The sequence below is a fragment of the Suncus etruscus genome, chromosome 14 (genome assembly GCF_024139225.1).
Source record: "Suncus etruscus isolate mSunEtr1 chromosome 14, mSunEtr1.pri.cur, whole genome shotgun sequence".
Lineage (NCBI taxonomy): Eukaryota > Metazoa > Chordata > Mammalia > Eulipotyphla > Soricidae > Suncus > Suncus etruscus.
The window spans coordinates 86708321-86723409 of NC_064861.1; the positions used below are offsets into that span (position 1 = coordinate 86708321).

A 15089-nucleotide genomic window follows, 5' to 3' on the forward strand; every position below is an offset into this window, starting at 1 on the left:
CTAGGTATGGCCCCCAAACAAAAAATTTACAGTAATGGCAAGAGAGGGAAACCCCTAAATCCTCTGCATGAGAAGAAGAGTAAGAAAAAGAAGGGTAAGAAGGGCCCTGGGAGCTGCCTTTTGGCCTTACTGACCATGTAACTGGCAAATGCATTTGTGCCATCTTCTTTCCCTTTGCTTTATCCTCCTACTCTGCCATATTGGTGCCTGGACTGGAACCCAGGACCTCACACATGCCAGGCAGGCACTCGCCACGCAGCTCCAGCCTCTCCCTGTCTGTTTCAGTCTGTTTTTTTTTTTCTTTTTAGTTTTTGGCCATGAGATCCTGAAGGAATAGGAAGAGCTTGAAGCTGAGTCCATTGGGTCCAAGCTGTGGGGTGGTAAAAGAATTTTGGTGCCGTTGAGATAGTACAGTGATCGGGCATTTGCTTTGTAGGTGGTAAACCCAAGACAGACTCAGGTTCGATTCCTGGCATCCCGTCTGGTCCCCGAGCCTGCCAGGAGCTTTTTCTGAGCTCAGAGCCAGGACTAACCCCGAACATCACTGATGTGGCCCAAAAACAAAACCAAAGAATTTACCCAGAGAGTGAGAGGTTTGGGCAGAGCAAAATGGTTTTATTAAAGCAGCGTTTTTTTGTCAGACTGACCCAGAGGCCTCCAGTGACCCACATAGCACAGCCTTAGGGAGTCTTTTTGTTTGTTTTTTAGGGGCACCACACCTGGTGATGCTCGGGTTACTCCTAGTGTGTTATTTCTCCAACCCCTTGGGGAGTCTTTTATTATACACATCTTTGGGCTACTTAAATGGGAAGTTTCTGCTTTCAGAGACTAGTTGGTTCTGGGAGGTGGGTGAGTAGGAGACGTGGGGCCCATCCTGGAAAGGAAGTGGATCCCAGTTTATAAAGAGTTCAGAGGCAATTATAAGAAGGGAGTGAGTAATATAAAATAAATGGAGCCTGTCCTGGGAGGGACCATGCTGGGTCAATTGATCAGAAGAAGGTGGGGACCTCATGGGTCTCCTGGCACAGTTGATGGGATTAGCAGGGATGATCAGGACTGGAGAGAGCATAGTAGGAAAGGCCATTTGTATGTGGCTGATGTGGGATCGATCTGTGGAATCTCCTACTGTCTCAAGCCCTACTAGGAGTGAGCTCTGAGTGCAGAGCCAGGAGTAACCCCTGAGCACTGCCAGATGTGGCTCAAAAATCAAACCAAACACAATTTAGATATGGAATGTTTTTTTATTTTTTGGGGGACCATACTTTGCGGTACTCAGAGGATAGTTCTGGCTCTGTGCTCAGAAATCATTCCTGGCAGACTTGGGGGTCCATATGGGATGCTGAGGATCAAACCCGGGTTGGTCGTATGCAAGGCAAATGCCCTACCTGCTGTGCTATCATTTTGTCCATTTATTTATTTGTTTGTTTTTTTTGTTTATTTTTAAATGACATCTTTTTTACTTTGTGTTGGGAGGATACCTCTGGCTGTGCTCAGGTTTTACTCCTGGCTCTGTGCTCAGGGATCACTCTTGGGCTCTGGGAACTGTATGGGATGCTGGGGATCAAACCCTGGTCAACCATGTGCAAGGCAATCGCTCCAGCCCCAAACCCAGAATCTTTCTGGGATTTAGTAGTGACAAAAGAAAGGCCATGAGGTTCATGGAGTGTGACATTACCCCATGAGCTGAACTGCCTCATGCTGTCTTGTGGGTCTTCTTGCCCTGACATCCACTCCCAGCTGTGTCTTCTCTTCAGTCCTGTCTGTCGGTCTTTCGCTGACTTTTCTTAACTCTAAACTCATCTTTCCTCAGGCCCAGCCTCTGTGGGATCCCCAATGGAAGAGTCCGTGGCCCATGCTGTGGCAGCAGTGGGGGGCCGCCTGTACATCTCTGGAGGCTTTGGGGGAGTGGCCTTGGGCCGCCTGTTGGCCCTCACCCTGCCCCCTGATCCCTGTCGCCTGCTGCCCACTCCTGAGGCTTGTAACCAGTCTGGGGCCTGCTCCTGGTGCCACGGGTCCTGTCTGACCGGAGACCAGGCCCACAGGTGGGCCACACATGACTCTGTGCAGGGGTGCTGGGAATATGGGGGATCAGTGCAAAATGAGGGGCCTAATATGGTCTCAGCTTGCTTGGGAGTGTTACATAGTGACGGCTGTACTCACTAGGGATTTGGGGTGCAGGGTTGTGGATGATGGATGTCCTCACAAGTTTTGAACAACTCAGCAAGGACAGTGGCCACTGCGCAGGAAGTGCCCAGGGCTGTGGAGAGGGAGGCCAGACCAGGGCTGCTGGTGGCTGGGACAGTCCACGAAACCTTGGGACCTGGGGTGGGGCAGGTTGCAGGATATCTTAGGCCCAGGGGACAAGGGGTTATGGGAGAAGTAGGCTGGGGAAGCTTGTTGTAGTCCAGTTGGGGGTCACTTGGTAAAGCACCCCTGAGGTGGAAGGGGCCAAGATATTTGTGAACCAGGCCTCCTGTGTCCGCAGGTTGGGCTGTGGGGGTGCCCCCTGCTCGCCGATGCCCCGCTCCCCAGAGGAATGCCGCCGTCTGCGGACCTGCAGCGAGTGCCTGGCCCGTCACCCTCGGAGCCTGCAGCCTGGAGATGGAGAGGTGAGTGAGGGTGTCCCGGTGGTAATGGCGACAGGGTGACAAGGAGGGCCCCACTGAGCCTTACGGGGTACCCCCCAGGCCTCTGTTCCCCGCTGCAAGTGGTGCACCAACTGCCCTGAAGGCGCTTGCATCGGACGTGATGGCTCCTGCACATCGGAGAACGACTGTCGCATCAACCAGCGTGAGGTCTTCTGGGCCGGAAACTGCTCGGAGGCTGCGTGTGGTGCGGCTGACTGCGCCCACTGCACCCGGGAGGGCAAGTGCATGTGGACGCGGCAGTTTAAGCGAACAGGTGGGCCTGGGGAGGGGCAAGTGGTGCAGGGGGTCAGCGGGGACTTGCCCCCGGCCCCACTCACCCAGCACCTCCTCCCCAGGGGAGACCCGCCGCATCCTCTCCGTGCAGCCCACCTACGACTGGACGTGCTTCAGCCACTCGCTGCTCAACGTGTCCCCCATGCCCGTGGAGTCATCACCCCCCCTGCCCTGCCCTACCCCCTGCCACCTGCTGCCCAACTGCTCTGCCTGCCTGGACTCCAAGGGTGCAGATGGTGGCTGGCAGCACTGCGTGTGGAGCAGCAGCCTCCAGCAGGTACCAGGCCCCACGTTCCCCTCCCATGCCCCTCCATCCCATCTCACCGCCTTCCTAGGCCCACTGGGACTTGCTCAGGACTTGCTCAGCCCCCCACCTGGGCTTCACTTTTCCTGCAAACCTCAAAGCCTTGTGACCTCAGGGAGGAGCTGGGTCTCTAGTGTGTAGGATCCCTGGTCTGGGGTGTCAGGGTTGCTCTTTCCTGCTTAACCCTGCCCTATGGTGTCACCATCATCATCACTCTAGAGGGCCTTGGTCACTAGCAGGCACACGCATGCACATGCAGGAACACACAGACATGCATGCCTTCTTGCACGCAGCCATACATATACTCACTTTCCGTCTCTCGTGTCACTTGCTGTTACTAGCTTCTTCCCCCAGCTGTCCCTGTGTGTTGTTGCATTTTCCTTTGTGTTCTTCTAAGCTCTGAATGCGGGAGGAAGTTGTAGGAAGGCACCTCCTGAGTCTGTTCTGCCCCCAGAAGAGGGGTGTTTGTGGGGGGAACCCCCACATCTGACCTGTGCCCCTCTCTTGCCCACAGTGCCTGAGCCCCTCCTACCTGCCTCTGCGCTGCATGGCAGGGGGCTGCGGCCGGCTGCTCCGGGGGCCTGAGAGTTGCTCTTTGGGCTGTGCCCAGGCAACCCAGTGTGCCGTGTGCCTGCGGCGCCCCCATTGTGGCTGGTGTGCTTGGGGTGGCCAGGACGGTGGCGGCCGCTGCCTGGAGGGAGGCCTCAGCGGCCCCCGGGAAGGTGAGGTGGATTTGAGGGTGAGGGGAAGAGAGGGGCGACCTCAGGGTGGGGTCTGGGCGATGCAGAGGCTGCCCCATTCCCATTGCTCCCCCAAGGGAAACCCTCCTTCTGTTCCAGGGCTGACTTGTGGGCGGTCTGGGGCTTCCTGGGCCTTCCTGTCCTGCCCCCCTGAGGATGAGTGTGCCAATGGGCACCATGACTGCAACGAGACGCAGAACTGCCATGATCGGCCCCATGGCTACGAGTGCAGCTGCAAAACGGGCTACACCATGGACAAGTGAGGCCGTGCCCCCTGGTGGTCAGAAGGAGAGTGGGGGAAGCTCAGGGACAAGTGAGGCCATGCCCCGCTGGTGGTCAGAAGGAGAGTGGGGGAAGCTCAGGGACAAGTGAGACCATGCCCCGCTGGTGGTCAGGAGCGGAGTGTGGGTAGCACAGGGACAAGACACTGTGCCCCCTGATGGTCAGGAGTGGAATGGGACTCAGGGGAAGAGTGACTGCGCCCCCTGGTGGTCAAAAGGGAACTGGGGGGGTAGTTCAGGAAAAAGCGAGACAGCTCCCCCTGGTGGTCAGAGGGGAATAAGAAGGGTAGCCCAGGGACAAGTGAAACTACACCCCCTGGTGGTCAGGAAGGAGTGGGATGGGTAGCTCAGGGACAAATGAAACTGTGCTCACTGGTGGTTAGGAGGGGAGAGGGAAGGGTAGCAAGGGACAAGTGAAACTGCGCCCCCTGGTGGCCAGGAGGGGAGTGGGAAGGGAAGGGTAGCAAGGGACAAGTGAAACTGCGCCCCCTGGGGGTCAGGAGGGGAGTGTAAGTAGCTTAGGGACAAGCAAGACAGCTCCACCTGGTGGTCAGGAGGGGAGTGGGATGGGTAGCTCAGGGACAAGTGAGACTGCGCCCCCTGGTGGTCAGGAGAGGAGCGGGAGTAGCTCAGGGACAAGATAGACTGTGTCCCCTAGTGGTCAGGAGGGGAGTGGGGAGTAGCTCAGGGGAAGAGTGACTGCGCCCCCTGGTGGTCAGGAAGGAAGTGGGGGTAGTTCAGGGACAAGTGAGATTGCGTCCCCTGGTGGTCAGGAAGGGATTGCAGGTAGATTGTGCCCCTTGATGGTCAGGAGTGGTGTGGGGAGGGTAGCTCAGGGACATGCGAGACTGTGCCCCCTGGTGGTCAGGAGGGGACTGGGGGTAGCTCAGGAACAAGTGAGACTTCGCCCCCTGGTGGCCAGGTGGGGTTTGGGCTCCTCATGGACCAATGGGACTGGGTGGAGAGGGAGGAGAGCTGTTAGTCGAAGTTGAAGGCTACAGGTGGTCTTCCTCCAGAAAGTGTAGGGGTGCGTCTAGCCTAGTGGGTAATTGTGGTAGGGAACCCAGGGAAGACGTTTGTGGGTAGCTGGTAGAGGTGCAGACAGGGGGCTGTACCCTGGTCTGGGAGAGGGCTGGAGAGGTGAGGAGGGCAGGGCCATTGTGTGGTGGGCCACAGCCCCCAGCCCCCCTCTGATCTGCCCCATCCTGCAGTGTGACGGGGCTGTGCCGCCCAGTGTGTGCTCAGGGCTGCGTCAATGGCTCCTGCGTGGAGCCCGACTACTGTCGCTGCCACTTCGGCTTTGTCGGCCGCAACTGCTCCACCGAATGTCGCTGCAACCGGCACAGCGAGTGTGCGGGCGTCGGGGCCCAGGACCACTGCCTGCTCTGCCGCAATCACACCAAGGTGGGTCGCCCCAGACCTGGGCCTCGCTTGCATCTGTGTCAGCCCAGTTGGGGGTGCCTGAGGAACTCAGAGTAGTGTGAGCAGACTCGTGAGATATGGTCCAACTTGTACCCACTAATGGCCGCACTTCCTGCCTGGGTTAGATCTGGAGGAGGGCGGGTAGGGGGACAGACATGGGGCCTTGGAGATTGGCTTGTGCGGCCGAAGGGCACCAGGCCCACCCCTCTGAGGGCTATGGGCAGATAAGGTGGGAGATGATCCCCAATGGGTCCTGAGCCCCTGAAGCACCCTGGGGTGCTCTCAGCACCAGCCCCTGCCCCCATCACTCCAACTCTTCTCATCCCAGGGCAGCCACTGTGAGCAGTGCCTCCCACTCTTCGTGGGCTCGGCCGTGGGGGGCGGCACCTGCCGGCCCTGCCATTCCTTCTGCCGTGGCAACAGCCATGTCTGCGTCTCCAGGAAGGAGCTCGAAATGGCCCGGAGGGAGCCGGAGAAGTACTCCCTGGACCCAGAGGAGGTGAGAGGCTACAGCCTGGATCCCGGGGCTGTTGGAGGAGGCTGGGACCTGGAACCCAGTTCTTTTTTTAAAGATTCTTTTATTTTTAAACTATTTATTGATCGATTGATTGATTTCTGGGCCACACCCGATGGTGCTCAGGGGTTACTCCTGGCTCTGCACTCAGAAATCGCCCTTGGCAGGCTGGGGGACCCTATGGGGTGCTGGGAATCGAATCACATCCTTCCCAGGTCGGCTGCATGCAAGGCAAATGCCCTACCACTGTGCTTTCTCTTTGGCCCCAAGGGGAGCCCAGTTCTAAGGGAAGAGGCTGGGCCCTGGAGCCCTGGTGGGAGGACACTAGGGTCCTGGAGGCCAGTTCTAAGGGAAGAGGCTGAGGCTTGGAGCCTGGGGCTGAGAGAGGAGGCTGGGACCTGGAACCTGAGGGAAGAGGTCTGAGGGAAGAGGGACGGATTCTTGGTCTGAGAGAGTGGGGCAGGCCTGGTTCTTTTCGTGACCTCTCCCCCCCTTCTACCTTGACTAGATTGAGAACTGGGTGGCCGAGGGGCCAAGTGAAGATGAGGCTGTATGCGTGAACTGCCAGAATAACAGCTACGGGGACAAGTGTGAGAGCTGCCTGCATGGCTACTTTCTCTTGGATGGCAAATGCACCAAGTGAGCACTGGGGGAAGAGGAGAGTCCAAGTAGGAGTAGAGGGAAGGGGTGGAAGTGCATGGGAGACCCTCTACGGGGACCAGCCTTGCCCTCCTGCCCTCCTGCTGGTCCCTTCTGTCAACAAACAGTCGTGAGCCTCAGTGTCCTTTTTGGGCTACCCAGGTCCCGTCATCGGGAACCTCTGACTCTGTCTTCCTCCCACCTCAGATGCCAGTGTAACGGCCACGCAGACACTTGTAACGAGCAGGACGGCACAGGATGCCCATGTCAGAACAACACAGAGACGGGCACATGCCAGGGCAGTGCCCCTAGTGACCGCCGAGACTGCTACAAGTACCAGGTGCGGCTGGAGATGTGGGTCCTGGGCAAGGGGACCGGGTGGTGCTCCACATCATGGTTCCTATGTTTGGGTCTTGTATCCCAGGTTACCTTGACTATTCCTGGACTCTGGCAGTTTTAGGCCTTCAAGGGATGGGGATCCTGAAATGAAAACCCTCCTCTACCAAGGGCTCTCAGATTGGCAGGAGACAGAAGTAATGACAGGCCAGATGGTGCATGGATTAGGCTCTAGCCAAGAATCAGGCCCGAGCACCAAGGTGTGCCCCCCCAAACAAAACAGAAGTCACAAAACAAAGCAAATGAATGCTTACAAACACCAGAAATTTCAACCTATAGTAGTACATTTAAGGGTTCTGTGGTGCACTGAGCTAACTACCTTCCATTTCTCATGGCAACTTAAGCAGAAAAAAAAAAGTCAGCACTGTCAAAGGCGAGGCCATGAGTTGGCTTTCAGGGTGGCTGGACCCAGGAGCTCAGACAGTGCTGTGAGGAGTCACTTTGACTGCACCTTCACTCTGCCTTCTTCCACGCAGGCTTCATTCTCAGGCCATTTATCCCAAGGCTGCAATCTCCTTTGATGACTGGGCGACAGGGCTCTCGTTAGCAGTCCCCAGATTCCTGTTCTTCCTGAGGCCTCTTTCCTTTTCTTCTGCCCAGATCCCCTGTTCTGGCACCTGTTTGGTTGCCCTGTGGCAGTTTTGCCCCCTCATGCTCCCTACTTAGAGAGCAGCTCTCATCACACCCCTCATAAGTCCAGTCTGAGTCCTGACCTTGGACTCAGAGTCCAAGGGAGAAAGAATCTGAGGGAGGAAGTCTGAGGGAAGAGTCCAAAGGAGGAGACCAGGGAGGAGTCTGAATATGATGCTTAGGGCCAGACTGAAAGGACAAGGATGCAGGGGCCTAGGGGTGAAAGGAAACGGAATGGAAGAGATGAGTGGGGCTTTTGGGGGCTCATGCCTCAGGCAGGCGAGGGTGTAACCCCAGTCCCCTTCCTCAGCCAGTGAGAACCACCTCACAGGCAGAGGGGGGCCTCCTGCAGGCCCACTGTCCCCATCATAGCCTCATGAGTAGGGGAGGCAGATGTGCTTCCAAGCCTGGGCACCCCGTGCCAGGGTCATGTGTGGGAGGGCCTGGGGGCCCCAGGGAGGCACCTGCCCCGTCAGCGAGGTGTGGGGGAGTAACGGGGGAGCCCCGCTGTGTCGCGAGCCTTGACTCCCAAAGGCTCTTCCCACAGTGCGCCAAGTGCCGGGAGTCGTTCCACGGGAGCCCCCTGGGCGGCCAGCAGTGCTACCGGCTCATCTCGGTGGAGCAGGAGTGCTGCCTCGACCCGCTGTCGCAGACCAACTGCTTCCACGAGCCCAAGCGCCGGGCACTGGGCCCGGGCCGCACCGTCCTCTTCGGGGTGCAGCCCAAGTTCACCAACGTGGACATCCGCCTGACCCTGGACGTGACCTTCGGCGCCGTGGACCTCTACGTGTCCACCTCCTACGACACCTTCGTGGTCCGCGTGGCACCCGACACGGGAGTCCACACCGTGCACATCCAGCCCCCGCCGCCGCCCCCGCCGCCACCTCCCCCGGCCGACGGGGGTCCCCGCTCAGCCGATCCCGCGGGCCTGGGGGCCGGCAGCGGAGCCCCGGCCGAGCCCCGGGTGCGGGAGGTGTGGCCCCGGGGCCTGATCACCTACGTGACGGTGACGGAGCCGTCCACGGTGCTGGTGGTGCGGGGCGTGCGGGACCGGCTGGTCATCACCTACCCGCACGAGCATCACGCGCTCAAGTCCAGCCGCGTCTACCTGCTCCTGCTGGGCGTGGGGGACCCCAGCGGGCCGGGGGCCAACGGCTCGGCCGACTCGCAGGGCCTCCTCTTCTTCCGGCAGGACCAGGCCCACATCGACCTGTTCGTCTTCTTCTCCGTCTTCTTCTCCTGCTTCTTTCTCTTCCTGTCGCTCTGCGTGCTGCTCTGGAAGGCCAAGCAGGCCCTGGACCAGCGGCAGGAGCAGCGGCGGCACCTGCAGGAGATGACCAAGATGGCCAGCCGGCCCTTCGCCAAGGTCACCGTGTGCTTCCCGCCCGACCCCGCCGCCCCGGCGCCCGCTTCCTCCTGGAAGCCCGCCGGCCTCCCGCCTCCTGCCTTCCGCCGCTCCGAGCCCTTCCTGGCGCCCCTGCTGCTGACCGGAGCCGGTGGGCCGTGGGGTCCTGGGGGCGGCGGCGGCGGCGGCTGCTGCTCGCCTGCCCTCCCCGCCAGCACGGCCGGGCTGCGCGCGGGGCCCATCACCCTTGAGCCCACCGAGGATGGCATGGCCGGGGTGGCCACGCTGCTGCTGCGGCTGCCCGGCGGGCCCCACGCGCCCAACGGCGCCTGCCTGGGCTCGGCCCTGGTCACGCTGCGCCACAGGCTGCACGAATACTGCGGGGGCGGCGGGGGCGCGGGGGGCAGTGGGCACGGGGCGGGTGCGGGCCGCAAAGGGCTACTGAGCCAGGACAACCTCACCAGCATGTCGCTCTGACCTGCCACCTGGACCCGGTGGCCAGGGCCGTCTTTGTCCCACTTTCGAGCATTATTTATTGAAACCTCCTGTGTGCCGGATACTGCTGAGGGCCCTGCGGGCCACACGGCAACTCCCGGTGTCCTGGGATTTTGTTCTAGTGACCGAGATAACATGGACGCTGGTCTCCGGCTGGGACGAGACCTGTCAGGGAAGGGCTTCCTGGCAGGAAGTGTTTGAGGTCAAGGCCGTGGCCTTCAGGCCAAACCCCAGCTGGTTTCATGGGAAGCATCTGCGGGCTGGCCAGGCCTCGGTCCCCACGGTGGTGCACAGCAGATGAAGTTGGGGGCCAGGTGCCCCACTTATTCTCAGGGCAGTGGAAAACCACGGGACAGGTTGGGGAGGGAGAGGCAGGGGAGAGGGCAATGGGAGAGATAGGTGAGATGGACTGGGGGCACCCAGGGGACTCACAGGAGGCGGTGCCTGATTGGGGTGCTGTCTGCAGAACAGGTAGAGATGGATGGAGGACGTGTGGAGGGGCGCCAGGGCTAGGGAGTACAGGGTCATCCCCACTTTGTAGTCTCTACTATGTATTGGTGGCAAGTTGTTGGTTGAAATGGATCGGGGTACGAGGAAGCTGAGCCCAGTCTCAGCCCTGGGTGCCCCCAGGAGGAAGATCAGCAGGAGTCGCATTGGGTGTTTTGGGGGGCTGCCCCCCAGCAGGGACAGGGCAGGAGTACAAAGCTGCTCCCCCAAAACCCAGGGCTAGGGGGAGCTGAGGTGCATCACTGATACCTGAGCTGTGTCCTGGATCTGGAGGGTCTTGAGGGGCTCAGAAGGAGACTGAGGCTGTGAGAGACGAAACTGTCAGTCTTCAATTCACTGGGAGATGAAACCTGGGGTTCCTCCTGCAGTCTGGTCACCATCTTGGGCTTCTAAACTTCTCCTCTTTCCAACTGGGGGCACTCCTTTCCCAGAACCTGAACCCCAGTTGCCCTTTGGGGTCTGGGGGAGCTGGTCCCACTTGCACCCTCCCCTCAGAATGGGTTCTCGGCCTGTGAGTCGAGGCTGGGGTGTCTGGAGAGGGGAGTGATGGGGTCAACAATAAAGAACACTGGAGACCCTAGCTTGTGTCTGGAGCGGTTTGTGTGCAGGGGTGGGGTGAGCCCGCAAGTGGCCTCCAGGTGGCGCCTCCAGAGCTCTTGTCCCTGAGAGGTGGTGCTACCAGAGCCTGAGGGCAGTATGCAAGGGACTTGTGCAAAGTGCTGGTAGCTACTACCCGGCTCCTTCCACGCTGGGGTCTGCATGAATCCTGGACAATGTCACCTAGGCTCCACGCTCTACTAAGTTGGCCCTCGGGGTGCAGGACAGCTTGAGGTGTCGTCTGCAAATCTCACCAGGTCTTACACTCTGGACAGTTCCAGGGCAGTGCTCAGGCTGCCCCATGAGCCTTGCTTTCTGAGCTGTGGCCTCCCGGTGCCAGCAGGGCCCGAAGCTGTGTGCGGGCACTTGGCCTGCATGTCACCGCTGCAGTTTCATTGGCTCATCTTAGCTGCTTTGGTGCGGCTCTGTGCTCCTGCGTCCCAGAGGAGTGAATCAAAGGTTATTGCTGTCCCCTCGGGAGCTATGGGGTGCTTTTGACTTCAGGCTTGAGTCCAGCCCTCGGAGACAAGTGTTGAGGTGCTGCATTTCTGCTATTGCTGAGGCCAGTTTCCCCAGGAGGGGGAGCAGCTTACCCCAAGGGCTGTGTCACCTATGTGAGTAGGAAGGAGTGAAGGGGTTCACTGTGCTTGGACCCCCAGTGAGTCCTCCATGAATGCCCGTTCTTCCTGTGCCAGCCCTCACTGCTGTCTCCCTGAGGTAAAGGTACGAGGTTTACCCCGTGTGACCTCCCAAGACTTCAGGGATTTCAGGAAAAGGAACAGACGAGACAGGGCTCTCAGACACCTGGCAGGGCAGGGAGGTATCTCAGAGGGTGGGATGACATCTTGCAGGACAGCATCTTGTGTTTGATCCTGAGCACCATATAATTCCTGACAACCATGGGATAGTTCTGGTGACCCCAGAACTATTGGGAAGTGCCCCCCCAAACACATTAAATATGGTGGTATGTTGGTAATGGCCAGACACAGAGGCAGGCATGGGGGACCATATGGGATGCCGGGATTCGAACCACCATCCTTCTGCTTGGAAGGCAAATGCCTTATCTCCATGATATCTCGCCATCCCCACCCCCTTTTTTTAACTATAGTCTGGCCCTCCAGTGGTCTGAGGGACAGTGACCTGGCCCTGTTCAAAGAGTTTGAGTTGGGGCCGGGCGGTGGCGCCAGAGGTAAGGTGCCTGCCTTGCCTGCGCTAGCCTTGGATGGACCGAGGTTCGATCCCCCGGTGTCCCATATGGTCCCCCAAGCCAGGAAGGACTTCTGAGCGCATAGCCAGAATACTGCTACTCAGTATTTCAGAGAAACAGGGTGTGCTGGAGGGCCTGGGGGAACAGCTCAGGATGAGCGCTTCTCACTAGCATGTGGTTGTGAGTTCGAATCCCCAGTGTCTCCAGGTGCTGGGCACCATTCTCTGTGCCAGACTCATCCCAGAAGTCCTGGAGTCTGTCATCCCAGTGCTACATGTGATTTAAGACCACACTGCACATAAGGGCATGTCAGTGCACAGGAGCTCAACTCCCTCCCTCCCTTCCTCCCTCTCTTCCTCCCTCCCTCCCTCCTTTCTTCCCTTCCTTCCTCCCTCCTTCCCTCCCTCCCTCCCTCCCTTCCTTCCTTCCTTCCTTCCTTCCTTCCTTCCTTCCTTCCTTCCTTCCTCCTTCCTTCCTTCCTTCCTCCCTCCCTCCCTTCCTCCCTCCCTCCCTTCCTTCCTTCCTTCCTCCCTCCCTCCCTCTCCTACTTCCTCCCTCCCTCCCTCCCTTCCTTCCTCACTCCTTCCTTCCTTCCCTCTTCCTTCCTCCTTCCTTCCTCCTTCCTTTTTTCCTTCCTCCTTCCTTCTCTCTTTCCTTCCCTCCTGCCCTCCCTCCTTCCTTACCTCCATCCCTCCCTCCTTCCATCCTTCCCTCCCTCCCTCTTTTCCTCCCTTCCTCCTTTTCTCCCCTCCCTCCCTCCTTCTGAGTGGCAGAATGTAAAGAGCTGCTCTGGGGAGGCACCTGGTTCTGCAGGTTAGATCTGAGGTGCCATTTCAATATTTCAAGTGAAGGTGTCTCTGAGAATTGGGTATATGGATCAGAGAGAGCGGACGGGGAGGAAAGAGAAAAGCACCGATTAGAGTTACTGTGAATAGAAAATCACTTAATTATATATTAATTATGCCATTAGCTGTAGTGACTGTTGGTCAGATTCACTTGTGAGTCTTCACATCCCATCTGAGCTCCCCACTTCAGTCTTGGGTTCTGCTAGGATCAGCCGCAGAGGAGGAAGCAGTTCAGGATGGACTGTGAATTCAGCAAAAGTCAAGACTAAATCAAGGTATGTTATTTTTTGAAGGGGGGGTACACCTGGCACTCAGGGGTTACTCCTGGCTCTTCACTCAGAAATTGCCCCTGGCAGGCTTGGGGGATCATCTGGGATGCTAGGAATCAAATCAGCATCTCCTGGATTGGTCGCATGCAAGTCAAGCATCCTATCACTGTGCTATCTCTCCAGCCCCTGAATCAGGGTCTGTTAGGTTTGGGCACTGGATGGATCATTTCTGCTAACAATGGCTTCTGCTGTGAAGAGGGTAGATTGAACTCAGGGGTTTCTTTCAACTTGGGGGAGGCACCTGATACTGGACAGTTTTCTAACCCCTGTGTGAGTCCCATGTTTCCCACCATATTCAGTGGGCCATGCGGCGTCCCTAGTTGTTCTATGTTGTTTTTTGGGGGGCCATACTCCATGGTACCAGGGGTTATTTCTGGCTCTGTACTCAGGAATTACTCCTGGCAGTACTTGGGAACTATATGTGATACTGGGGATCGAACCCGGGTCTATTGTGTTCAAGGCAAGTGCCCTCCCCTTTATGCTCTCCCAACCCCTCCCTAGTGTGATTTTTAGAACTGGAGGAGGCCAGAAGATCTGACAGGAGTTAAGGCACTTGTCTGGCACAAAGCTCACTTTGGTTCAATTCTGAGCATCTGTGGTCCCTGGGCACTCTTGGGAGTCACTCCCAAGCACAGAGCCAGAAGTAGTCCCTGAACTTTATGTGTGGCTCATCCCCACCCCCACGTACCATAAAAAATAAAAAAAAAATAAGAAAAGGAAGAAAAGAAAAAGGGCTGGAGCAATAGTACAGTGGGTAGGGAGTTTGCCTTGCATGCAGCATACTGGGGTTCAATCCCCAGCATCTCATGTGGTCCCTAGAGCACCACCAGGAGTTATCCCTGAGTGCAGAGATAGGAGTAAGCCTTGAGCATCACTCAGTGTGGCCCAACAACAACAACAACAACAACAACAACAAAGAATTGAACTGGAACGCCAAAGCTTTCTTTCTGATTATTAGTATCTGGGCAGAACCTTTGGTGATCTGCAGACATGTTGGGGAATTCATTAGAAAGGGCCCTGGGGGGGCAGCGAGGTGGCACTAGAGGTAAGATGTCTGTCTTGCAAGTGCTAGCCAAGGAAGGACTGCGGTTCGATCCCCTGGCATCCCATAGGGTCCCCCCAAACCAGAGGCAATTTCTGAGCGCTTAGCCAGGAGTAACCCCTGAGCATCAAACGGGGGTGGCCCGAAAAACAAAAAACACAAAAGAAGAAAGGACCCTGGGAGAGAAAGGGGAGCACTTGCCAATGTCACAAAAATCTTGCTGGGACCTGGCATTTGTGGGACCCTGAGTGCCAACTAACTGCTCCACACCCCCCACCCTAAATGCAAAAACCAAAAGGTGGGGTCGGAGTGAGATGATAATTCAGGCACTTGCCCTGCACGCAGCCCACCTAGGTTTGACTTGTGGCATCCCATAATGTCCACAGAGCACAGACAGCAGTGATCCCTGAGCTCAGAGTCCGGAGTAACCTCTGAGCATTGCCGGGTGTGGGTCCCCCCCAATGATCTAGGTAGGAAAATAGCTCAAGGAGTTGACTTGCATGCAAAAGGCCCCAATTCCAACCCTTGGAACCCCGTGGTCGCTTGAGCATTCCCAGAGTGGCTCCCCAACAAGCCACCTCCCTCAAAAGAAACAAAACACAGCACCAAAATAGAAACGGAAAGATCTGGCAATCCCCTAACACCCAGGCACCATCCCTGTGTCCCCACCGCCCTTGCCAGACCTTGCGCACCCAGATTCCTCCCGGGAACAGAAACATGTTGGGTGGGGCTGGCTTTCAGGTTTTAATTTTTTTATTATGGGTGTACACGGGACAGCCGGGAGAGGAGTGAAAGGGCAGGCCCTCCCAGGTGGGCACAGAGGCGTCCAGAGAGACCAAGCAGAAAAGTAGGGACCGGGGAGGTGGGGGACCCCT

General features: G+C 57.7%; 1 protein-coding gene across 1 annotated transcript in view; it reads left to right on the forward strand.

Annotated features, from left to right (window-relative positions):
- Positions 1-9782, forward strand: part of MEGF8 (multiple EGF like domains 8) — a 36770-nt gene extending 26988 nt beyond the window's left edge. Inside the window, exons 31-41 of the mRNA XM_049787235.1 lie at positions 1811-2042; positions 2486-2609; positions 2688-2901; positions 2984-3198; positions 3740-3947; positions 4065-4224; positions 5458-5650; positions 5997-6167; positions 6691-6821; positions 7029-7161; positions 8395-9782. Coding sequence (XP_049643192.1) covers positions 1811-2042; positions 2486-2609; positions 2688-2901; positions 2984-3198; positions 3740-3947; positions 4065-4224; positions 5458-5650; positions 5997-6167; positions 6691-6821; positions 7029-7161; positions 8395-9669 — 3056 coding nt within the window. The 3' untranslated portion in view covers positions 9670-9782. The remainder of the gene's footprint in view (positions 1-1810; positions 2043-2485; positions 2610-2687; positions 2902-2983; positions 3199-3739; positions 3948-4064; positions 4225-5457; positions 5651-5996; positions 6168-6690; positions 6822-7028; positions 7162-8394) is intronic.
- Positions 9783-15089: the final 5307 nt, after the last annotated feature.